The 24,714-nt window shown below is 47.5% G+C and overlaps 1 protein-coding gene across 1 annotated transcript in view; it reads left to right on the plus strand.

Moving 5' to 3' along the window:
- OXA1L (OXA1L mitochondrial inner membrane insertase) overlaps nt 1-24,714 on the plus strand; it is a 204,240-nt gene that overhangs the window by 72,089 nt on the left and 107,437 nt on the right. Inside the window, exon 2 of the mRNA XM_078644872.1 lies at nt 7,019-7,168. Within this exon, the coding sequence (XP_078500998.1) occupies nt 7,019-7,168 (150 nt within the window). The remainder of the gene's footprint in view (nt 1-7,018; nt 7,169-24,714) is intronic.

Here is a 24,714-nt window from a genome sequence, read left to right on the forward strand (position 1 = left end):
CCCCCGAGGCGTTTCCTCTGCGAAATGAGAAGCACATCATTGCGTCAAGGAATCCCCATCTGAGGGCCGGTTCCTTCCCCCTTCAAGCGCCTGGGTACTTACTGCGCGAGGTTGGGGAAAGACTCGCTGCTGCGCTGCCCCCAAAACTGTTCTCGCCGGGTCTTCTGATCACCGGACATCTCTGGGAGGGTCGGCTCAGCAGTAGTGTCAGCCCGGACCTCAGAGATACTGCCGGGAGCTGAGGGGCGGACCCGTATTGTCGGAGCTCCTCCTCAGGGAGTTCCCGCAAGTTTGGTCAGAGGAGGCGGGGGAAAGCTGCCGGAAGTGTTGCTGCCGCTGCGCTAACCTGGAAACCTGGGGGAGGCGCGGCTGCAGCTGGTGGAGCCTGGAGGTGGTTTGGAGAAGCTAACGCCCCTTCTTCCGGCCCAGGAACAGTCCAGAGTGACCGGGTGGGAGGTGGAAGGAGCGCCGGCTCCGTGCAAAGTCAGCAGGCCGGTAAGAGAGAGTGGGAGCGCTGAGGAGGGCACCCGTGTGGCAGGAGTGCCTTCCCTTTTAGCCTCACCCGTCAACGGCCGGTTGTGGAATTCTTGCACAGGGAGGTGTGGGCCAGCCAGGGGTACCAAAGCGGGAGCGGAATTTAAGTGTGGAACTGTGACTTCAAGATTTAGCCGTTTGTGGCCCCATGTCCTCAGGTCTGCTCTACTTTCCCCGCAAGTCCAAAATAGCAAAGCCTTAACGGGGAAAATTGTGACGGGAATGAAAATAGAACGCCACTCTATTTATAGAAGCCAACTGTCATTGGAACTGAACTTATTACATTTGTCTGCTTGATTTCATGTCTTTAAATATTTACTAGAAGTAATATGATTACCTGCCTGCCTTTCTTCTAATGTACTTTTACAGCTAATGGTGAATTGAAATAAGTACCCACTTACTTATCTTCGAATGTAAACTCTGCTAGATTCAATTATACTGCGAAATACCTACTCGATTTTAGGTACTGTGTAGAAATTATCTGATTCCTAACCTCAGCTGGAGACTGATTCCAGACAGTATGCATGGTCATGCTCTCATTGATGCAGGTAATTAAATGCAGAAATGCTAAGTATAAGTTATGAACTGCTAGAATTCTGGAAGCTAACCTAAAGAAAACGATAAAGCATTTCTAATATTTTTCATAAGACGGTGTGGTGTCATTTTTGGTGGGGGTGCATTGGGAAAGTTGTGGTGTGTGTGACGCAGGTACAACACATGTGCCCTGAAGTTAGGCCTTACCCCCCTGTGCCATGCTACCCCGAGTGGGCCGGATATTCCGGGTCCAACAACCACCCTCTCCCCTTGACCTCGTAGCTCGCCATTAGCAAAGCACTATGCCCATGTTCAACACCACCATTAACTCGACCACTGTCCTGCTCAAGAAAGCATCCGCCAAACCAGCCATGCTTGTCAACTGCAGACTAATCTGCCTCATACCATGCGTGGCCAAGGTATTAGAGAAACTCATCAATTGTCGCCTCAACAAGCACCAGCTCCTCGACACCGTCCAGTTTGGCTTCAGTCTAAACCACAGTACAGAAATAGCACTCATCACCGCCAAAACCAACATCAGTACGATACTAGACAGAGGAGAAATGGCAGGCGTCATCCTCCTGGACCTCTGTGCAGCTTTTTTTGACAGTCTCTCACCCCATCCTCATCAGACGCCTGTACGAGATTGGCAACCAATGGCGTGCTCTTTGATTAATATACTCCTTAATGGCTCAAGCTGTGTGTCCCCGAGCCTGTGAACACCGCCAGCAGGAGATTCATCTAGATAAGTGCTTTGGGCATCGCTCCGCATACACATTCACATGGTCCTAGGTTCTCTTTCAAGTTTCAAGTGACTCAGTTTCAATTCCCATTGTTTGGCATACCATTCAGTTGCAGATACCGCCTTTTCTTTGCTCAGAATTCTGCCCCCGAGGAAGGGACCTGTGAGTTCCAAAATGCATTGGGCTACGGTCTTTGTGACACCAATGGGCCAACTGAAAGCTATGCACTGATTGATAAAGGAATTATCCAAGGCCATACCAGTGAGACTGGGTGTACGACAAGGATGCGTGTTGGCACCCTCGCTTTTCTCACTATATGTGAATGACATCCCCAAATACCTAGGAAATTGTAGTCATGACTCCCCAAAACCTGGGGGCGAACCAATCACAGCATTATTATTTGCTGATGACACTATTCTTATTTCCCAGACCCCCAAGGGACTACAATGCTTAGTGAATTCCTTTTATAACTATTGTAAGGGGCTAGAAATTAATTCATCAAAGACCAAATACATGTCCATAAACCCGCAAAAATCATTAAAGAAGAATCTATCCTTAAATAATCAAAAACTGGAATACGTGGGAAGTTTTAATTATTTGGGAATCATGTTGGACAGCAAATGATCCTGGAAAGGACATCTAGAGAAAAATAGGGTAATGCTCTGACAAAATTTGCTGCCGATACTGAAAAGACACGGAGAAAGCCAGTCCAAGGCCATTTCTCCTGCATTGGAAGTTTTTAAAGCAAAGGCACAATCGGCGGCACTTTATGGGGCCGAGATCTGGGGGCCACACTGCAAAAAGAACTTTGAACGGGAAGAAAATAATTTCATACGGACACTACTTAAAATCCCGATTAGGACAACCTTAACACCAGTATTCTTGGATACTAATATCAAACGTACTGACCATCAAGCAATCCTAAGACCCTTATTATATTGGGTTAGGATATGGACTACCCCAGAGCTGACTAATTATAGAGATGGCCTGGTAGAGATTATGAAGATCGATGGATACAAGAATATCCCCTGGCTAAAACATATTTTATCCTGGGTAAATAAGCTAGGCCTATCGTATCACTGGGAAGAGCCCTCAAAATTGACACCTCTTTGCAAGAAGTTCCTAAAGTCCACTTTTTGGTCCTAGATGATCAATGAAACGTTACATAGTTCATCTACGGGGTCACTTACCCTGAAGTTCCTATCTTTTAAATATGCTGTTTCTTTCGAACCCTTTATGGATGAGATAGGTCCCCCGCTAGCGAAATCTTTATTCCTACAATTTAGATACGGAGTCTTGCAAATTAATGCAAACACGTTCAGATGGGGGGGGGATCGAAGGAATGCGATTTATGCACTCTTTGCACGCAGAAGGCTGAAGAAAATGATGTTCACATACTTTTCTTTTGCCCAGCATATAAATCACCTAGGGAACGATGGATTAGATCCTTGTGTAGGAACCTGGGTGTAAGGACTTGTAGTGAAGCAGAACGCATACTGAGGTCCAACACTTCACAACTGGTGGTTTTTTGTATAAGTAGATTTTTACATAATGTCTACTTGATCAGGAAGAAGGTTGTACTAAAACTGTAGTGTCATAGTCCTATACTATTATCGAACCCTAGGTTAAGGAACCATTGTATTATAATTTTAAAAAATTGATTAGTTATTCTAATCAAATTTCTCATTACATGATTAAATGTCTGGCTTTTAAATGTATTTTAATGTATTTATGATATTAGATGTTAGGTTTTAGGCGTAATTTCAATATGTGTATAAATAGTGTAATTATCTCTGCCCCTAATCCACTGTACCTGATCTATTGGATAATTTGTTATGTAAAATGTACTGTTTTAATTTATTTTATGGCAAAAATAGCCGAAATAAAGATTAACGAAGATAAGGGAATTGAAATTTAAAGCAATGTTCTGTTTGATAATTGCATTGTATAATACTAAAATTGATTTCATATCTATGTATTTGTTCTGTAAAAGCAAACCACGTTGCTGTTAGATGTAATTATAACAGTACACTGTTGGATGCACAGGGCTCGAAAAATCCACCCGCCCGCTAGCATTTGCGAGTCTGATTCAATAAGTACGAGCTATTTTTAGGTCTTACTCGCCCTTTCTGGCGAGTAGGAAGACAAACTGACACTTGACCTCTGCCTCTGAAAGCAGAGCAAATGTGGCAAGATTTAAAGGCATCTCTTTATTGCTCAAGAAGTGAATGAGCAATAAAAATGCTTTTAAATCTTTTTAACTTGTCACATTTGCTCAGCTTTCAGAGACAAGGGTCAAGTGAATTTCAATTAGGTCCAGTAGATGTTTCACCTTTCTAGACCTGCAGGTTAAGTTAATTTTCACAATTTTTCGAGCCCTGGATGCAAGAAGCATCTCATGCTTTATGATTTATGATTCATTAATAATTTGTTGAAAAAACTGAGAATTGATTGTGTTTCTATATTGTAATAGTTTGATTGAGAACGTTTGTTCAGCAGGAACAGTACCCACTACAATCGGGGTCTACCCTGTAAGTTCTAAGGTTTCATTAGAGTGTGACGTCAACAAACCACAGTTGTGGGGCACTCTTGGTTTACATTCTTTTAGTAGAATAACCAGGATAATTGGAGTGCGCCTCAATTCACGTTGTCAAGCTGTCAGTCAGCCTGACACCTTATTCCTCGGAAACCCACAGACTCATCTGCGTAGTACCTCAAGGTTCATCCCTCAGCACCATCCTCTTCAATGCTTACATGGTCCCTCTGCCCAACACCATCCGTGCACACATCAACAGTCTCTCCTACACCGACAACAAGCAACTCCTACTCTTTGTCAGGCAAGATCCCGAACACGAGACACAAGTTGTATAACTTTAGTCTCTAACTGGATGAAAGCAAATTGTCTCAAGCTCAACAGTGACCAGACCGAATTTGTGAGCTTCAACAAGAAAACTGACCTTTGGACTCCAATTGATGATCGGCCGAACTCTGTCCCACAATCAAGCCCAGCACTCACGCCACAAACCTCAGAATCATCACTGATAGCAAACTGGACATGCCCGCACAATTCAACAATTTACGGCTTCCTGCTTCCACACCCTGACGATGCTGACTAAGATCTTCAAATGGATTCCAAACAACATAAGAAACCCCATAACTCACACTCTAGTCCCCAGCACGTTGGAGTACGAGAACACCCTCTATCCCTGTATCACCAAGCAACTCACCCGAATACTACAAACCATCCAGAACATGACAACCCTCCATGCAGATCTCTTATCAACCTGCATGTCGAGGAGCTCCACTGGCTCCCAAAATACAGATGTGCCTGGTTCACACACCTCACTCACACCTTCAAGGCACTATACAGTCTACCTGAACAATTGCATCCCTTTCCACCAACCGTGACGCATTTCTGCTCTGCAGGACTCTGCTCGCACAAATGCGATGCATACATAGCACCAGATATGGAAGGCAGACCGTCTCTTACATTCTTCCTAAAACATACAGACCTCCCATTTGACATCAGAGCCTCCTTCTATCTTCTTTAATTCAGCAGAAAGCTGACAACCTAGCTGTTTTAACAATGACCCTTCCCTAGACACACACTTACTTAGCACTAGACTACCCTTGCATGTGACCGTGCACTATACAAGTACATATAACATAGCATACATGTCTTCAAGTCAGAAACACTGTTGTTGCATTGCACATTAAGGAGGGGATTTTTGGTTTGTTTTAATTGAGGCCTAAAGTGCAAAATAGTAAGATCCATCCCGGAGTGCTGTCCCCCTGACTTAAAAATCTGAGATGGGGGTTGACTTGGGCAGGGTGCTCTGGTGGTAGGGTGTGGAAATCCCCCTCCCTCATAACCTTCTCCCCCATCCCAAAAGAAACGTTTACCTGCTGATATGTAAACAATGACAATTGTGTACTCTTGTGTGTTTTTGTTTTGTTTTAGTAGACTGAGTATAATTTCTGGTTTGAATGCTTTCACCCGTGAACTGAGCTCCTGCTAAACTACCTATGTTGCCAAAAAGGTAGTTTGCTAGAGGCACAGAATGAAACTATTTGGTTTAAAAAATTACTTATTAACGTAAAATTGTATACCTGAAACTATTGGCTGTACAGTAATGTTGGTGGTACGAATTTGATTGCCCAGTGATGCATTCAGCATATTTCAACAACTGCCTTTTCGGTTTGGTGTGGTGATGGGAAGTATATTTAGGTAGTCTATTGGGTTGTCTGCATCCTTTTGATGACCAAATCCTTTCACTTGAGCACACTTTTGTGAGAGCATTGCTGGAAGTGGGTATTTATATAGCCTTCCTTTTAGCATCCATCAGGTTTGTATTGTGCGGATGTTGGATGCAAAAGGAGAATTCTGCTGCTTACCACAGACTGTGTCCAGCAGCAGCTAGTAGCTTTCCCATATGTGATTTCAGTTCGGTGTGGTGAAGTGGTAGCGCTTCATAGGAAATTTGATTTTTACATGTTTCTGGGAGACACACATCTTAGTTTGAATTTGTATGAAATTGTCCTGCTGAATCAGCATTTTATTTATTTGGAATAATATATAATGGATATCTAATGCAAGTGTGCTAAAAAATAAGGAGTTAAAACAAGTGTATCTCAGTCGTTCTCATTATGATCTGATTCCTAGTCATGTTATTGTCTGGTTTTAAATTGTACTGTTCATCAATTCGTTTTTCCAAGAACAACTTTGTCAAGATTACACAATGGTCCATCTCTCTAAAAATAATAATAAGCGGCTTATCTACTTAATACATATTCCTACACTGACTTGTCATTTATAATTAACTGTAGTTTCGGACAATGAATACTTTGATTTTTCAGTACTCTGGCTAACTCGTCTAAATAAGCTATCCAACCCGGGCTGTGAAATCAGTCAGATACACCAAACCCTTCTCAAGTGCCAGACATCCCCCAGTTATTACCCATGTGTCCTCTGTAGTCCTTCCTTTAAAAGGGTAAAACTTATCTGAGGCCAAAAAGTAGGACCCTGTGGTTGCCTGTTCTCCACTGTTTTTCCACATCTATTCCCTCAATGTGTGATCCATATATGCTCTACCTCAAGATATCCCAGGAGGCTTGTGCATTTCACTGGGATTTAACTTAGATATATATTCTTAACCAGTAAAGTGCGACTAGTGTATCTCACCACTTTGCTTTGTTTGTTTTTGCAGTACCATGCTTGTCTCACTGCCTCTGGCTGCGTGCGGCTCTCTCCAATCAAGAGATCCCTTCAGACTGTGCCCTTCACGTGCAGGCAGAAACAACCCAAGCTGCTGTTCCTTACTGTTGGACGATACCAGAGCACAACAGCAACCTCCCAGGTGGGAACGGGGGAGACTTTTTCAAAGGTTGTGTTATGTCTTGTAATGTCTCTCCCTCACTCAAACACACGGTAGCTTTGACAGTACCATCAAATGTGGTACAGCAGATTCTCGAACGATGTTTGAGAAAAATTAATCTGATTTTAAATAAAATCTACTCACTAAGATAATAACATACTTGCAGCTGGTGGAGCAAGGCGGTAGTCATGTACACTTCCTTCACACACATATGCATAGTTGCATTACAAACAGAATACATGAAAGTTGTACAGCTTACGCAACAGCAGTGCACACTTCTCTCACTCACACAATAGGTCAAATCTCATTAAGCCCACCTTACCCACACAGAACAAGTATGACACGCCCAATAGGTAGTGCATGCCACTCTATCACTTTCTGTAACTGTCTCTCTTGCTGGCTCCTCTTGTTTCTCTCTCTCCTCCCTTCTTTCCCTGTTTCTCTTACTCTAACCCCCCCCCCCCACCAAATAAAATCATGTAGGTTAAGTTCAAGACATGTTTGTACTTATAGTAGCTGTCGTTTTAAAGCAAATGACAAAGTAAAAACTTAATAGAACCTCACGTATAGCAGAGCTCTGTACCATTAAGTGAACCAACGATGACATCCCAAATTGACCAAGAAGTTGCCACAACCGTGGAAGATGTTTATATATTACGAAGACATTGCAATACCAATAAAACACCATGCTCATGTAGGTACATTAGTATAGTCAATGGTCTATGGGTGCAGACACGTCAGATGAGGGAGATACAACTTGGTTATATTGCTTAACATTTATTTTGAGTGTCAACCCAAAGAAAATGTGGCGTAAAATTCACCATTTGACATACATAACTGTTGTGTGCAATTTCACTAAACATAGCCATTTGAGTACATTACATTCAGTGCTAGTAAGTAGTATTTTATACTTATTAACAAATGATGACATAACTTCTCTAGCTGTTGAGTCGGGGCATTATGTTCAATCTAAACTCGACAATCGATCATGAGCAGTCAGAGAGAATGTTGCAAATCCAGTAAGTATTGACAAAGCATGTCCCAGATGTCCTTGGGGCAGGAATCCTGTAGCAGCAAGTTACCATATATCTCAGAACACGTAGGCAAATCTGTCAACCAGTGGGCCTATCTAGGGTGAGCGTTCTTCTGCCACTTATAGCCACTCTACATTTCCCCACCTAGAGTGCCATAGCCACAAACCGACCTTAAGGTTTAGAGACCTCTTTAACATAGCATAGTCGGGCATTCAGCAGTGTAAGCATTCAATCGAAGGACCTCATCCTTCTAACTTCTTGATTCAGTTTAGGCAAGTATGCATGTATTTATGCTTATGATTTTTTTAAATGCTCCTTCACTGGTAGGTGACCCAATATAAAATTTGAACCCCGACCAGGCAATTTCTGTAACTGAGAAAAAAAAGCTCAACATTATTTTGACAAGTGAAGAAGTCAACTTTTTCCTGAAAACCAGGTGACTGGATTTAGATTGAAGTTGAATAGGCACGGCATTCCATTCTCTTGCGGCATGTATGACAAATAAGCGACCTTCTGCTGTAGCCTTTATGAAACAAGGAATAACAATAGAACTAAGAGACTGGATTCGAATATATAGCATCCTGTTTTAGCTTTTAGATACACGGATTGCAGATGCGAATGGTGATGGGGTAATATAGAGGCCTATGAACAATATTTGTTGTCAGGGCGCCAGTGAAGTTCACTGAGAACCACCAGACAAATTGGAGTATATCTGGGAAGAGACTAGTGCATGCAACCAGGTTTTATAGCAGCTATCTTCTACTTTGGCAGACCTGTATGAAATTGCCATCTTTTGCATGTTGTACCCCCCAGAGTTTTGCTTTAACTGTTTTGCTGCTGTAGAACTCTGTGCATTACCCCTGCTAACGAGTGATAAGGTGCCTGTGCTCCCCCTTTTAACATGATGAAATTGGCAAACTTCTAATTGGAATGTTTAACTTCACTATTAGTCCATCTTACATGGTAGAAAGGTTCTCGGGCATGTAAATTAATTAATTATCTCTAGGGGCCTGCATCACCTTTAAAAGTAGGACATGTAAAAGTTTAATGCAAAACATGTCCTTACAGTGAAAAAGACCCAAAAACTATTTTCACTGTAGCAAGGCTTGCCTATCCATAGTAAACACTGTACTGGGTTTCATTATTACATTTCATAATGCTACTTTCAGTTTGGAAAGAGAAACGTGATTCAGAGACTAATTAGTTATTCGAAATCCCATTTACTGGTAAAATCAATGTTTTGATAACTATTAAGGTAAAGATACTTTTAGGAAGTTTCCTTTTCCCTTCTAAAGCCTCTGGATGACCATTTTCTTGACCTCCAACTGTCACCTGGCAGCTAAATAGCCCCCTTGATGAGGTGTTAAAACTGCTACCATAGCAGGACAAAGGCCTTGGGTGGGGGGGGGGGTGATGATGTTCCCTTGACAGGTTGGGCCTGTGAGCAATGCCCAGGAACATGACAAACTTAAAAGAGAACTACCCTATCACAGGCCAATGTTAGTGGACACATAGGCAGTCTTTCCTTTGTATCCCAGGTCAGTCAGGCAGGCAGGCTCCAATCCCAGTGGGAGAGGAGCTGCCCCCAGAATTGGGATAGAGTGACCACAGCTGAGTGGCTGCTCATTTCTATTGCTATGCCACTGGGGTGGGCACACAAGCTTTGTACAGGGAAAGAACAATATTGGCTTCTTGGTTTTAGGCAGAAGGAGGCACTTGGGGATTGTTTACAGTAGGGCACACAGGAAATGCTGCAAATGCGGCTACATTTACCAGTGTGATCTTTTGCCCTATAGGTTAGGGAGAGGCCAAGAGTCACCCACACCTACAGGTTAGTGACTAGTATTAATATGGTATCCCAATTACCCTCCTCAGAACACATCTGACTTGAGGAAGAACAGAAGAGGATGGGACCTGCTGCCCATGACCAAAGAAGAGACTTGAAAGACTGGACCTGCTCCCAGGACAAACAATTGGCCTCCAATGGTCATTTGGCCGGCCGCATGGACACGCTACAAGCGGCCTTTCCTGCACGTGGCCAGTTCCAACTTGACCTTTCTTGACCTTGCTGTTGCCCTCTGCTGAGTGACTCTGAACTCCCAGATGCTGTTCCTGAGGTCCTGGAACTTTGGGCTGTGTCGAAGTGTAATCCTCCTAACATCCTGAGCTTGGGAGTTGAAACTTTTTGGCTCTAATGACCTCTGGAGCACCAGGAGAACCTTGCCAAGTTAATCTGACGAAGGTGCGTTGCTACTGGGCTGAAGATTCAGGTTTCCCCCTTTTTAGAGTTTTTCCATAGCAGCAAATCCGAATAAGCGGAACCTAGTGGTAGCCCTCTTCGGCTACAGCCTTGCTCCACTGGAGACATCGAGCTCCAAAAAAGAGACTACACTACGTTCAAATGTAGAACTCTTCACCAGGCGATGGCGTCAAAAGTATCCAGCAGGCTACTGCCTGCTACTTTGCCCCACTAAGGATTTTTACTTCCATTTCTGAGACTTAGTCCGAAGGTAAAACATTCAAGCTGGGCCAAGCCTGGTTTCTGTATCTGACCTGTGCTCCATTGCGGTTGGCCTTAAATCGTGCCGAAGTACTACTCGACACAACCAGATGGCCGCGGTTGGCACTTAATGCTTTTTGATGCCGTTTATATTTAAAATTCCTATCTCCAGTTCCCCATGTTGGATTTTTGTCGTTTGGTGTTATTTTATTAAATATTCTCTTTTTTTCTAAATTAGTTTAGGATTTTTCTTTTGTTGTGTTTTGACTTTGCTACAGTTTTGGTGGTATCTAAATATTTTGCACCGTGTCTTTAGTCTTAGCTATTAGGGGTTAAGCTCAGTTTATTTAGTGACTCTAGTGGTTCACCCTGGCACGGGCTGTGATTTATTCCTTTAGTTGAATACCTACCCCCTCAACTAATACTCACATTTCTTAAAAATCCCAAATATTAGGTTTTAGATTAATCTAACCAAGATAAAATAAGGGCTTGGACTATTGTTTTCTGTCAATGTACTGGTAGAGCAGGAAAGATTTTCAAGAGCAGTCTTATGTAAAACAAGAATGCATTAGGAAAACTTTACCCTGTACGCATCTATTTGTAGCATGTAGTGCCGTAGATTCATATGCTTTGCTTACTCCTGCCATCTGTTGTTGGGCTAAGTCATTACAGCTTGAATTTCTTCAAAGACTCTTTGAGTCACAGGATGTTGTACAACTCCTCCATTAGACCACAATGCACATTGTCACCGACTGCACCCTAAGTGGCTTCTCACTCAGCGGGGAAACGTGGAAATGGAGTGTAGAGTAAGCCTAATATGATATGACCTGTGTACTGTAAGTTAGTAAATAAAGTGAAATTGATGGAAATCTGCTATCACTGCTGGCTTCTAGGGAAGAAGATGGAGTCCTGTAGCACTACATGCTACTAACATGTTTACAGGGTAGAATTTCTGTTCAGAGCATGTGTGGCTACTTTGCGTTGTTGGAGGAATTCTGTTTGGAAACAGAGCTGTGCCTTGGGATAGCAGGACATCAGAATGTAGGGCCTGAGTCTCTCCACCACATCAGTACTTGTAGGCCCAAATCCGACTAGCTCACATTGCCCCACCTGGCCTAACCTTTCAGAATAGCAGGTGATTTCGGCAAACCTAGAACATGAACCTCTCGTCCCCAAGGGAACTGTGGAAACAGATCATCACCTTTCGTTCTCACTCATGCATGTCCATAGCAAACAGAAGAAAGTCCAGAAGGAAGTTTACAACATATTTATTGAACCTATTGTAGTCTATGTTGAAGCAGGTTTGCTGTGATTAGTAAACAATAAACTAAGATTGGTAGTCCACATTACTAACAGGCTGTAAACTATGAACACCCAGACCATGGCATCTAATATCTAATAAATCTATCTAAGCTTACCCTCACAATGTGAGCACCGGGGTATATTTGTAATCTTTGGATTAGCACTGAACCCCCTACCTGGTGTGTATAGTAAGGTGGTCCGCATCAAATGTATAAACTCAGTTTACGCAAGGCTGCTGCCTCCGTTCCAAGACTGGTCCCTCTGCTGGAATTCTCCCCTCTATCCTCCAAGCAGGAGACACAGTTTATATTATAAAAACTGCTGTGTTAGAAAACCTGCAGCCATGCTACTGTGTTATGTTTAAACTGTTAGAAAATGTTGCTGACTGGGCACAGGAAAATAGTTCTCTATGGTGTTCGACCTTGTATGAAATGTTCAGACTGAATTTAAAGACGAGTCACTGAATAGCAAATAATAGACGTAGCATGTTTAAAAATATGTCACAAACATGAATGTATTCTCTATGACTGTGGCAGCAAAGGCAGCTTAAAGCCAAGGGAGAAACAAAGTAGGCCCAGAAGAGGAAATACTACAGCATAAGCTATGAAGTAGTTTCCTCCCAGCAATAACTAGTGGGTTGATGATGCAAAGGCTTGAAATAACTGTTAAGACAATCTGGCCAACAACAGCTGCTTGATGAGCTTTATGTCCACACAGTAATGCTTTGTAGAAATGTGTGGTGTTGATCAGGTAGCTGCTTTGCATATATCAGGTAATGGAATATTACCTGGGAAAACCATGTGGGCACAATGAGTGAGGGGCACAGAGAGTAAATGTGTAGCTTTGTCACAGCAAGCTTGTAGGCATTTCACAATCCACCTTTCAATGCCTGCCTTTAATGTAGGTTGACCTTTGTAGTGTTTAGCAAAAGCCACAAAGAGTGGTTGGTCTTTCAGAAAACCTTAGCCCTGACCATATAATACAAGAGTGTCCACTTAATGTCCAAGGTGTGTAACTCTTTCCACTACTGAATCAGGTTGTGGTAAGAATATGTCTTGCTGACTTTGCCACTGGATTTAAGCTAGCCTGGTTGATGAGGGCTGTTAGCCCGATACCTGTCCTAGGATGCTTGTTTCTGGTCCAGGGAAGACATGGCTTGGCAGTTCGGGCTGGGCTGTTCCCATGAGGCAGAGAGTCTAGACTGATTTGCATATAGCTGTGTCTGAACTGGGGTGGCGAAATGGGCTAAAGAACGATGATGGATTCAACCCAGATCTGTGACTGGGGGTGAGTGTCTGAAAAGTTTCAGCGATCTGTCCATCATCTCCTTGTGTTTGCTTTTTGGTAAGAATATTGGCAGCTCCATAGTTTGCTTAATGTGGAAAGTTGAGGCTACCTTAGGGAAAAACTTTGAATTGGTTACCTATCCTTGTGTACTTGAAAGAATGATTCATGAATGCTGAGAGCTTGTAACTCTGATATGCCTGAGGAACGTTACAGCTATAAGTATATCCACCTACCAGGAGAGTAACTGTAAGTTGAAGGAGTGAAGGGGTTCAAATGTTGGCCTTGTGAGCCTTGTAAGAACCATCTTAGGGTTTCAAAGTGGGCTGGAGATGTTCTTGAGTTATCACTCTTTTGAGTCCCTCCATCGACACCTAGACCACCAAAATCTTGAAGAGGGATGAGTTTTTTTGTTCTGCATGTATGCAACTACGACAATGGAGACTATAGAGGTATATGCAATACCTGCCCTCGGACCTTGAACTTGAAGGAGTTTAATTGGTTGATGTTGCAGTAGTGTGGAAATCTTTTCCACTTGATCACATAACATGCATGTGTAGTGGGCTTAAGTGCCTTCTGCATTATTGTCAAACTGTTCTACAGGAGGTTTAGGAAGCCAAACTCTAATACCTCAGGTGCAAGATCTCTAGGTTGAGCTGCTTGTGGTCTGGGTGTCTGATTTGGCCCTGCTGCTGTGAGAGGATTTCCGACCCAATCGGTAGTATCTACGGCTATCTGAAAGAAACAGGTTAGTATTAGATTCCTTACCTTAGAATATCCCCAGGCATCAGTCTGGATCCGGAAACTTTTGCGTAGCAGTACCCCTGCGCGTCGGTAGGCGTCGTCTGCAGGCGTCCCCTGCGGCTCCGCGTCCGTCGTCGGCGTCGTGCGCCGTGATGACGTCGCCGGAGTATATAGACGCCGCCTCCGCGCGCTGACGTCAGTTCTTCTTTTTTCCGCGCCAGTTAGCGCAGATCCGAAGAGCAGTACTCCGGTCTTTTGACCTACGTTTTTTGATTAACTTTCTAACTCTAAGGTGCCGATAGGATGCCCGGGTTTAAGAATTGTGACGGGTGTGACCGCACGATGTCGGTCACGGACCACCACCGACTCTGCCTCCGGTGCCTGGGCGCGGACCACGACGTGGAGTCCTGCGTCGACTGCCGGGCCTTGACGAGTAAGGCTAGACGGGAGCGGTTCCGCAAGCTACTCGAGCTCCGGGTGTCGGCCCCGCGTCCGGAGCGGTCCCGGTCCGGCCGGAGGTCGAGGGAGCGGTCGAGGGAGCGGTCGCGGAGCCACCACGAGCGCTCCGGAAGTCGTCACCATTCCTCTGGTTCCTCAGGTAAGAGGCACAAGAAGTCGGGGCGTTGTCATCGTACCCCCGACTCCCCCCCGACGCTCGCGCGATGCGGCCGGGGGTTCGGGTGGCCCCACCCCCGCGGCTCCGCGTGGGTCGCCGACGCTGCCTGCTCCATACCCGACGGTCCCTGGGCAAGGCGCGTCGCGAGAGGAGATAGAGGAGTTTCTCATGGCCATGAGGGCGCTGGCTCCTCCGACGGGGCCTATGGCGCCTGCGGGCCCGGTGGTCCCGTCCGGGGGCCCGAGCGGTTCGGGTGCTCCTGCCCCGACGCCGTCGGGTGCTCCGACGCCGCCGGCGGCTCCGGCCCCGGCGCCGCTGGGCCCTTCAGGGTCGACGCCGGCTGGTCCACCGGCCTCTCCGGCGCCGATTACATCGGGGCAACCCATGGTGCCGCCTCCGCGCGGCGCCGGGACTCCGACGCCGGCTCCGGCCGGCGTCGGGGCTCCGGCGCCGGGCGGCGCCACCCCCATTCCCTCTCCTACTCCGGACGCGGAGTCGGACCGGCGCCGTCCGACGCCGAGTCCGGCGCCGATGGGGCCCATTGACCCCGAGAAGCCGGTCTACATCATTGACTCCGAATATGGTGAGGATGCAGATTATGGAGAGGGTTGGGAGGGGTCTGAGGACCCTCTGTCACGCGAGTGTCAGTACGACGTGGACTGGACAGGTGACTTGGGTGATGCCAGTGGTCTGGACGATTCTCCTAACCCTGGTTTTGTCTCGCCTCCTACTGTGGCCTCGGAGGCTGGGGCTGCTTATTCAGTGGTGTTGATGAGGGCTGCCAAGGCCTTACACCTTGAGCTCCCCGTCGCGGTCGTGAGGCCTAACATCCTCACTGAGGTCTTCAAACCGCAGTCATGCCCACAGGAGCCTCTGCTGCCGTTCAACGAAGCCTTGACAGACGTTCTTTTGGGCACGTGGTCCAGGCCCGCTTCAGGTTCGCCTGTTGATAGGAACGTGGCCAGACGCCACCGTCCGTGTCCGGATGACCCCAAGTTCCTGTCCACCCACCCCACCCCTGAGAGTCTGGTGATCCAGGCCTCGACTTCCCAAACCGCATTCCCGTCGGCCCCGCCCGACCGGGAATCTAAGAGGTACGACCAGTATGGGAAGAAGGTCTTCTCGTCCCTGAGTCTGGGACTGCGGTCTTGCAACACCGCATGCCTCTTGGGCCGCTACACCCACTCTCTGTGGGATACGGTCGCGGAGTGTCTGCCACAATGCCCGCAGGAGGTACGGGCAAAGCTCGGTCAGGCTATGATTGAAGGCCGAGACGCAGTACGATATTCCATCAGGTGTGGTCTCGATACGACCGACTCGCTAGGCAGAGCGATGTCCACGATGGTGCCGATTCGTCGCCACGCCTGGCTGAGATCCGCCAACTTTTCGCCGGATGTCCAAAATACTTTGATGGACATGCCGTTCGATGGCAGTCGCCTGTTTGGCGACAAAGTGGACCACGCGCTGGAGCGCTTCAAGGACTCCAGGGTCACGGCCAAGTCCTTGGGTCTCTCGACCCAGCGCCAGCAAACGGGTTCGTTTCGCTCCTTTCGTGGCCACGGAAGGGGCGGTCCCACACGTGCTGCCAGCCACGCACCGCAGAACACTTCTCAACGCGGTGGCGGCCGTGGCTTCCGCCGTGGAGGCGGTCGGGGACAACGGCGAGGTCAGACCCACACCTCCCCCCGCAGCATCAGCCTCCAAATCCTCCTAGTCCGAGCTTTCAGGCCCATGTGACGCCAGTGGGTGGCAGGGTTCGCCATCACCACTCCCGCTGGCGCACCATCACATCGGACAGGTGGGTGCTGCAGTTCGTCCGAAGGGGCTACTCCCTCCCCTTCGAGAGCACTCCTCCAGCCATGCCACCGCAGAACCACCGTGTGTCGGGGGACCACTTGACACTTCTGCAGGAGGAAGTTACGGCCCTCTTGGCCAAGGGGGCCATCGAGCGCGTTCCTGGGCCAGAAGTAGGGTGTGGTTGCTATTCCCACTACTTTCTGGTGCCCAAGAAGGACAAGGGGGGCCTACGTCCTATCTTGGATCTACGGAACGTCAACGGCTTCCTCCGGAAGGAGAAGTTCAAGATGTTGACTTTGGCTCAGGTCTTGGCTGCTCTGGACCCACGAGACTGGATGGTGGCGTTGGACTTGCAGGACGCGTATTTACACATCCCCGTCCTGCCGGCCCACCGACGTTACCTGCGGTTCACGGTAGGCCACGAGCACTTTCAGTTTATCGTGCTCCCATTCGGCCTTACCAGCGCCCCACGGGTGTTCACGAAAGTGATGGCGGTGGTCGCAGCTCATCTGCGCCGGTTAGGGGTTTCAGTCTTCCCCTACCTCGACGACTGGTTGTTGAAGGCGGGCTCGCCCCAGACAGTCGTCCACCACCTTCAGATGACGGCAGACCTCCTGCACGAGCTGGGGTTTTCCATCAATGTGCCGAAATCACACCTGTGTCCCTCTCAAAAGCTCCTTTTCATCGGAGCGGTTCTCGACTCGGCGCAGTTTTGGGTTTATCCTCCGGAACGGCGGGTCCGGGATATTCAGGCTCTGATTCCAATCTTTCAGCCGTTATCCCGGGTTTCGGTCAGGTTGACGCTGCTGGGGCTGATGGCTTCCTGCATCCTTCTGGTGCATCACGCCCGGTGGCGGATGCGGGCTCTGCAGTGGGACCTGAAGTTTCAGTGGGCCCAGCATCAAGGCAACCTATCCGACCATGTCCTGATCTCGGAGGGCACTGCGAGACAGTTGCAGTGGTGGCTTACGGACCGCGATTGGGTCAGAGGCAGATCCCTCTCCCTTCCCCAACCGGAGCACGTAGTTGTGACGGACGCGTCCCTCCAGGGCTGGGGAGGCCAGGAGAGGCGGAGATCAGAGGCATCTGGTCTCCGGCGGAGTCCCGGCTCCATATCAACATGTTGGAGCTGCGGGCGATTCGCCTAGCACTGAAGGCATTCCTCCCCTCAGCCGTCGGTGCTCGGTGGATCACGAATGGCGTCTGAACTCGGACGTGGCGAAAGGCCTCTTTCTGCAATGGGGAGAGCCTTGGTTAGATCTATTCGTCACAGAAGAGAACGCGCAATGTCATCAGTTCTGCGCGTTGGAGTTTCCAAGACGGCACTCGCTCGGCGACGCCTTTCGGCGCGAGTGGAGTTGCGGTCTATTGTACGCCTTTACGCCTATACCACTTCTGCCCAGAGTGCTGAAGAAGATCAGGCGCGACCGGGCCCAAGTTATCCTTGTGGCTCCGGACTGGGCTCGAAGGTACTGGTATCCCGAGCTACTCCGCATGTCAGTGGGTCCCTCGATCCGCCTGCCCCTTCAGGAGGACCTTCTGTCGCAGCAGCAGGGGACGGTCCTCCACCCGAACCTGTCCAGTCTCCACCTCCATGCGTGGAGATTGAGCGGCGACAGTTGAGGCCATTTGACTTGCCTCCTGAGGTTTGTGATGTGATTCTGGCAGCCAGGCGTCCCTCCACGAAGTCGGTATACGCCTGCCGGTGGAACAGATTTGTGGCATGGTGCACAGCAAAGGCTGTGGACCCTCTCTCTGCCCCTCTTTCCGAGGTTCTCCTCTTTCTTCTCTCTCTTGCCCAGCAGGGCTCTGCTCTGGGCACTATCAAGGGCTACCTTTCTGCCCTTTCGGCCTTTCTAAGGCTGCCTGATCAACCTTCTTTGTTCAGGTCCCCTATTGTAACAAGATTCTTGAAGGGCATCACGCACATGTATCCACCTGTTCCGTTCGTGATGCCTCAGTGGGACTTGAACCTAGTTCTGACTTTCTTGATGTGCGCTCCCTTTGAGCCACTTCATTCCTGTCCTCTCCGTCTCCTGACTTTAAAGACGGCCTTCCTGGTTGCCATCACCTCTGCCAGGAGGGTGAGTGAGCTCCAGGCTCTTTCTGTCAAACCTCCTTTCATGTCAATTCATCCAGACAAGGTGGTTCTGAGAACTAGACCTTCTTTCCTGCCCAAAGTAGTCTCTGCTTTTCACATCGGGCAGTCAATCACCTTACCCTCCTTCTTCCCGCCTCCGCATCCTTCAAAGGATGAAGAGCGGCTCCATCGTCTGGACCCAAAACGTGCGCTTTCATTTTATATGGATCGCACACGCCAGTTCCGGGTGGATGACCAACTGTTTGTTGGCTACGTGGGTGCGAAGAAAGGACGGGCGGTACATAAACGGACCATCTCTCGGTGGGTCGTTCTGTGCATCAAAGCGTGCTACTCTTTGGCTCGGAAGGAGCCTCCTGTTGGGCTGAGGGCCCATTCCACTCGGGCCACGGCGGCTACTACTGCCCTGGGCCGGGGAGTCCCTTTGCAGGACATTTGCCAGGCGGCTACGTGGGCCTCGCTGCACACCTTTGCGAGGCACTACTGCCTGGACAGTCAAGTCCGGAGGGATGGCTTCTTTGGCCGTTCGGTCCTCCAGGACTTTCTGGTGTAGGATTGTATTGGTTCGCAGACCCACCACCGGGGTTGGTATTGCTGGGGTATCTATTCTAAGGTAAGGAATCTAATACTAACCTGTTTCTTTCAGATGAACAAGTTACTTACCTTCGGTAACGATATATCTGTAAGAAACAGTAGTTAGTATTAGATTCCTTACCGCCCCACCTATCCTCCCCGTTCTGCGAACTGATACCTAGGGTTAAGGACATCCCTTTCAGGGCCCTAGTTTCAAATGGCACCAGTGTTGGTTCTCGCATGGCTCTGCGTGTTCTGGCGCGGAAAAGCTATGTACAAAGAACTGACGTCAGCGCGCAGAGGCGGCGTCTATATACTCCGGCGACGTCATCACGGCGCACGACGCCGACGACGGACGCGGAGCCGCAGGGGACGCCTGCAGACGACTCCTACCGACGCGCAGGGGTACTGCTACGCAAAAGTTTACGGATCCAGACTGACGCCTGGGGATATTCTAAGGTAAGGAATCTAATACTAACTACTGTTTCTTACAGATATATCGTTACCGAAGGTAAGTAACTTGTTCGTCTGGCTGATGTTTGGGCCAGAAGAATAAGGGCCATGAAAACCTGCCTCATCTTCCTCACCACATAGGGTATGAGGCATAGGTATATATCCCTTACCAGTTCATTGATAGTGTGTTGCACTTGTACAGTGGATTTTGGTACCTGGAGGGGAAGCTTGGGTATTTTCCATTTTCTGGCTTACAGGTCGACGACTGAAGTTGCCCACTACTGGAGGTACCTGTGCAGGGCTTGTGGAGTAGAGTTCCCACTCGTGGACTTGATGATGTTTCCTGCTTTACAAGGCGACAAGTTGTTGTGCACCCTGGAAGGTGTTATGCCAGCAGGCCAATATTGTGGCTGTTTGCCCAGAGCCAGATCTCTTTTTCTAGTGCAGACAGCAGAGGGAGGTGGGTATCTCTGTTTCACAATGTAGTAAACGGTTGTCATGTTATCCATCTTTACAAAGGCCCCCTTGCTGCAGACAAGAGCGTAGAAGGCTTTGAGGGCCGGCAAAAGTCCTAGGTGGTTGATATGTCGCCCCTAATTAAGGTAGTGTCCAGGTGCCTGAAACAGTCATGTTGTAAACATGTGCTTCCCAATCAATGAGCAATGTATCGGTGGTATGTGTGGTCTGCTATGGGTTTGGTGTGTACAGGTGAAAGGCGCTCAAACAGTGCGGGTATAGTGTGGTGATGGATGATGATAGGATAAGACGGTGCAAACAGTATAGAGGAGAACCCTTAACCTCTAACTAATATTCAAGCATGGGGTGCTAGAACATTATAGAACGTACAAACAATAACTGTGCACACGTCAGGTAAACAATTTGGTATACATGTATTGTTGGACAAACGAAAAAGAAGCTGTTGATTTGATGAGAGCTTTATGTAATTCTCTTAAGGGAGTATACAGACGCCAGCCGACACGTGTTTCATCAAGCAGGACGAAGCCTGTGAAGCTCTCATCAAATCAACAGCTTCTTTTTCGTTTGTCCAACAATCAATGTATACCAAATTGTTTACCTGACGTGTGCACAGTTATTGTTTGTAATGTATCGGTGGTAATTGGCACCTGTGGTTGCAGGTATAAGAAGTATAGTAAGCAAGTCCTCTTGAGCAACATGTTGTTACTGTACCACCATTACAGAGAGCACTGTGTGCTGGACTTTATCAACACTAGATCTTCCCAGTAATCCTTTGCTTGGTATCATTGTTGTTTCAAAAGGCACTGCTGGAGTGGGTGCTTGTGTAATCTGGTGTGCTGCACAATTGCCATACAAGATGGCATCCTATCCAAGAGCTTTATTACAGTTCTTGCAGTCAAGGAACGAGTGGACTGAAACAGACTTCGCAGTTGATGAAATGTCATCACCCTCTACTGGTTGAGATATGCTTTCCCTGTGATAGCGTTTAACAGTGCGCTCAGGAAGGGTTTGATCTTCTAAGGTAAGAGGTGGGACTTGTGTACGTTTACAATTAAACCTAAGCTGTGAAGCAGATTAGAGCTGTTTGAATGTGTGATAGGCATTGTTGTCTCCTGCTCTTATTCAGTCAGTCATGAAGGTATGAGAATATGCACTCTAGGTAGATGAGTGGCCACCAGCATTAGCCACTTGGAAAAGATCCTTCGAGCTTAAGTGATCTTGTAGGGTAATGCTGTGAGTTGGTAGCGTTGTCCACTTACCACAAACTGAAGATACTGGTGATGGGCAGGGTCACTAGGGATGTGGAAATAGATCTCCATGAGAACTAGCGCTTTCATGAAGTCTCCTTGATAGAGCAGCAGGTTGATGGCCTGCCAGGTTGTCATATGAAAGTGCTCCAACAGGAGCAGCTTCAGGTATAAGATGAGCAAAAGGAAGCCACCTTTCTTTAGAATGAGGACGTACAGTGAATAGATGCCCTGGCCCTGTTGATGTGTGGCAATGGCTGCATTAAGCCATTTTCAAAGGGCACTCTGACCTCTTTTGTGGTTTTTAACAAGAGATTGAGGTGGTCTTATTTGAAGGTATGTTTGTCTGCGTAGTGGTACGTTGGGTGGAGTAGCATTTGCCCTGCAAACGGCCTATGGCACCCACTGCTCTGAGGTAATTTCTTCCCAGCAAGAGTAGTAATTCTTTAATCCCCCGACAGTTGTGTGAGCAGCAGGTAGCATCGGTAAGTCATTACTTAAGAGTAGATGCTCCTTTGTTGGGAGTCCTCTGCCTATGTCCTTTTTTTCATATTTATATAGCGCAAACTCGACCTAAAGGAATTGGAGCGCTTTACAAGAGCACCTTATTTACATTACACATTCAGGCACGGGGGATTAAGTGATTTGCCCAGAATCACAGGATGTGGACGCGACCCCGAGGCTCAAACCCTGGTCTCCAGCACCAAAGTCGGCAGTCTAGCCGAAAGATCACATCCTCTCCCTTACTGCTTCTGTTAACTCAGCTCAAGTATAGTCTGCTTGCCTGGGACTCACAAAAGGCCTATTGGCTGGTGTATAAGGTCTTGCTCGCTTCCTTGGATTGCTGTCGGCAAAAGTGCTCCTATGGTAGACTGCAGGCCGCCCATGGCTGTCACAATCTTGGTGTGCTTCTTGATTTTCTCTAACATCTCATCCACCTGAGGCCCAAAGAGATGTTCTCCATCAAATGACCTGTTAATGAGGTGTTGTTGGACCTCTGAACTCAAAGATAGAAAGCCATGTGTAGCAGCAGAGCAGGATGCAGTTTACACTACAAAAAGCAGTATCTGCTGTGTCCAGTGCAGAACAGATATTTATATTGGAAATGATCCTTCCTTCCACAACTAGCTTCTCTCTCCTTTTTCGGTATGTGTCAAGGAGTGGTTACACTAGGTCCTCCACCTCCTCCCATTGATATCTGTCTCACCTCGAAAGCAGACCATCTGCCATATGGATCACTAGATGGTCAGGAGGACCTAGCCTCTGGTAAAAAAGGAGATAATTTGGATAAGTTTGAACTTTTTCATGTTGTATGACCACCTTGGTTTAACTGAGTCCTCAAAGTTGTCATCGGCTATCTTGGGCATGCCTTTGAGTATGGGCAGGAATTGGACCCTGTTCTCAGTATTAAAAGGGGTCTTCATCAGAAAGTCATCTTCATTCTGTGGGACATGCATATCAATCTTGTGATGGTGGGCTGGGTACTGAATAACGGCATGATATGCTGCGATATCAACAGATGGAGACTGTTTGGCTTAGTAAGGCTGGATCATCTATCTTCTGCAGGGTTGATGTTGTTGTCCCAAGGGTCATTCCCGTCTTCTGTCCAACAGGTTGGTCATAAGGTTTTGCCTTACCATACGGGCTACCTGCTACAGAAAAGGAATAGATTGGCATCTCAGGAGATTCTGGTGGAAGGGCTGGTGAGTATGGCCATAGCGGGTTTGCAGGCAGAGGAGGCGGCAGTGGTGAATGCCAGTGTGTTGAAGGCTGCAGAGGGGGCTTCTAGCTTTGTTCTTGTGTTCATTGAGCCCCAGGTACCGTTTTACCTCAAAGGCGAGCTCCTCCATGAAAGTTAATCTCTGTGTTCGAGGTATGTGAGCTGTAGATCACATGCTTTTCATACTCCTGCCATCTAGCGTTGGGTCCGGAAGGTTGCGAGTTTTTCTTTGAAGAAGTCTTTCCAGTCATGAGGTAGGTGACTCCTCCTTTCGGTGATAGTGCGCATGGTCATCGACTCCATTGTTAGATTGTTTTTTTCCGCCATCGGGTTCGGACGTGTATTGCTGCGCTCTACTTCAAACCCATTTCTTCAGGTTTCCCTCAGTGCGCAACCCACTCTACCCGCGCCGATATTGTTTCGAATGGGTATCTCACTTCTCCGCGTATCGTATCTGTCGAGAAAAACCTCTATTTCGATCTAAGATCTTCTGGAAGGCTGTCTGGCCTAACAGCGTCGGTCCACTTACCAGTCGATGTTATGTTATGTTATGTTATGTTATGTTATGTTATGTTATGTTATGTTATGTTATGTTATGTTATGTTATGTTATGTTAAGGGGAGCTTATAAAGCGCTCTGTCACCATGGGTTTCCTGGCGCTGGTCTGACACTGAGAAAAGGAGAGAAAGTTAACCAGATTGTGGGAAAAGCCAAGTTTTTAAAGATTTACGAAATTGGATGAGCGAGTTAGAAAATTTGAGTGAGGAAGGAAGAGAATTCCAGAATATGGGGGCGAGGAGAGCAAATCTCCGGCCACCAATTCTGCAGAGTTTAGAAGAAGGAACGACCAGAAGGCGAAGGGTAGAGGATCTGAGATTACGTGAGGGGCAATAAGGACTGATGAGGGATTTCAAGAAGGCAGGACAGGTACCGGTAAGAGATTTAAAAGTGAGGCAGCCGATCTTGAAGGCTGCCCTCGAAGAGATAGGAAGCCAATGGAGTTTGGTAAGGAGAGGTTTGGCGGATTGCCATTTCGGAATCCCGCAGGCCAGTCTCGCCGCTTGGTTCTGGACGATCTGAAGTCTAGAGAGAAGGGCCTTAGGCAGACCATGGTAGAGTGAGTTCGAGAAATCCAAGCGGGAGAGGACAAGGGCCATGATGACTAGAATCACGGCTTCGGGCGTCAGGAGGTAAGCCACCTTTCTGATCCTGCGCAGTTGGTACATGCAGGAAGAGACCACCGACCCTATTTGGGGTTTAAAAGATAGCTCGGAGTCAATGATGACCCCGAGACTGAGGCCACAGGGGTGGGAGGAGGGCCGAGGTCTCCTGGCCAAAAGTGCGGGCCCCAGTGAGTGGAGCTCTTACCGGGGAGAAGGAGCTCCGTCTTCCCGGGGTTTAATTTAAGCTGGTTCTGGCTCATCCACTGAAGAATGTGGATCATAACCGCCTGGAAATTAGAAATGGCAGAAGAAGAGTCAAGAGGAAAGATGAGTTGCAGGTCGTCAGCGTAGTTAAATACGGTGATGTCCCACTCCCTCAGAGAGAAGAGAAGAGGTTGAAGGTACAGATTGAAAAGAAGAGGAGATAAGTAAGAGCCCTGAGGGAATGGACTCCATTCAAATTCTGCCCTCGGTGCCATGTCAAGTATCCCCGCATCGACTCACACATAGTGTGCAACTT

Source organism: Lissotriton helveticus, chromosome 5_1, assembly GCF_964261635.1.
Source record: "Lissotriton helveticus chromosome 5_1, aLisHel1.1, whole genome shotgun sequence".
Classification (NCBI taxonomy): domain Eukaryota; kingdom Metazoa; phylum Chordata; class Amphibia; order Caudata; family Salamandridae; genus Lissotriton; species Lissotriton helveticus.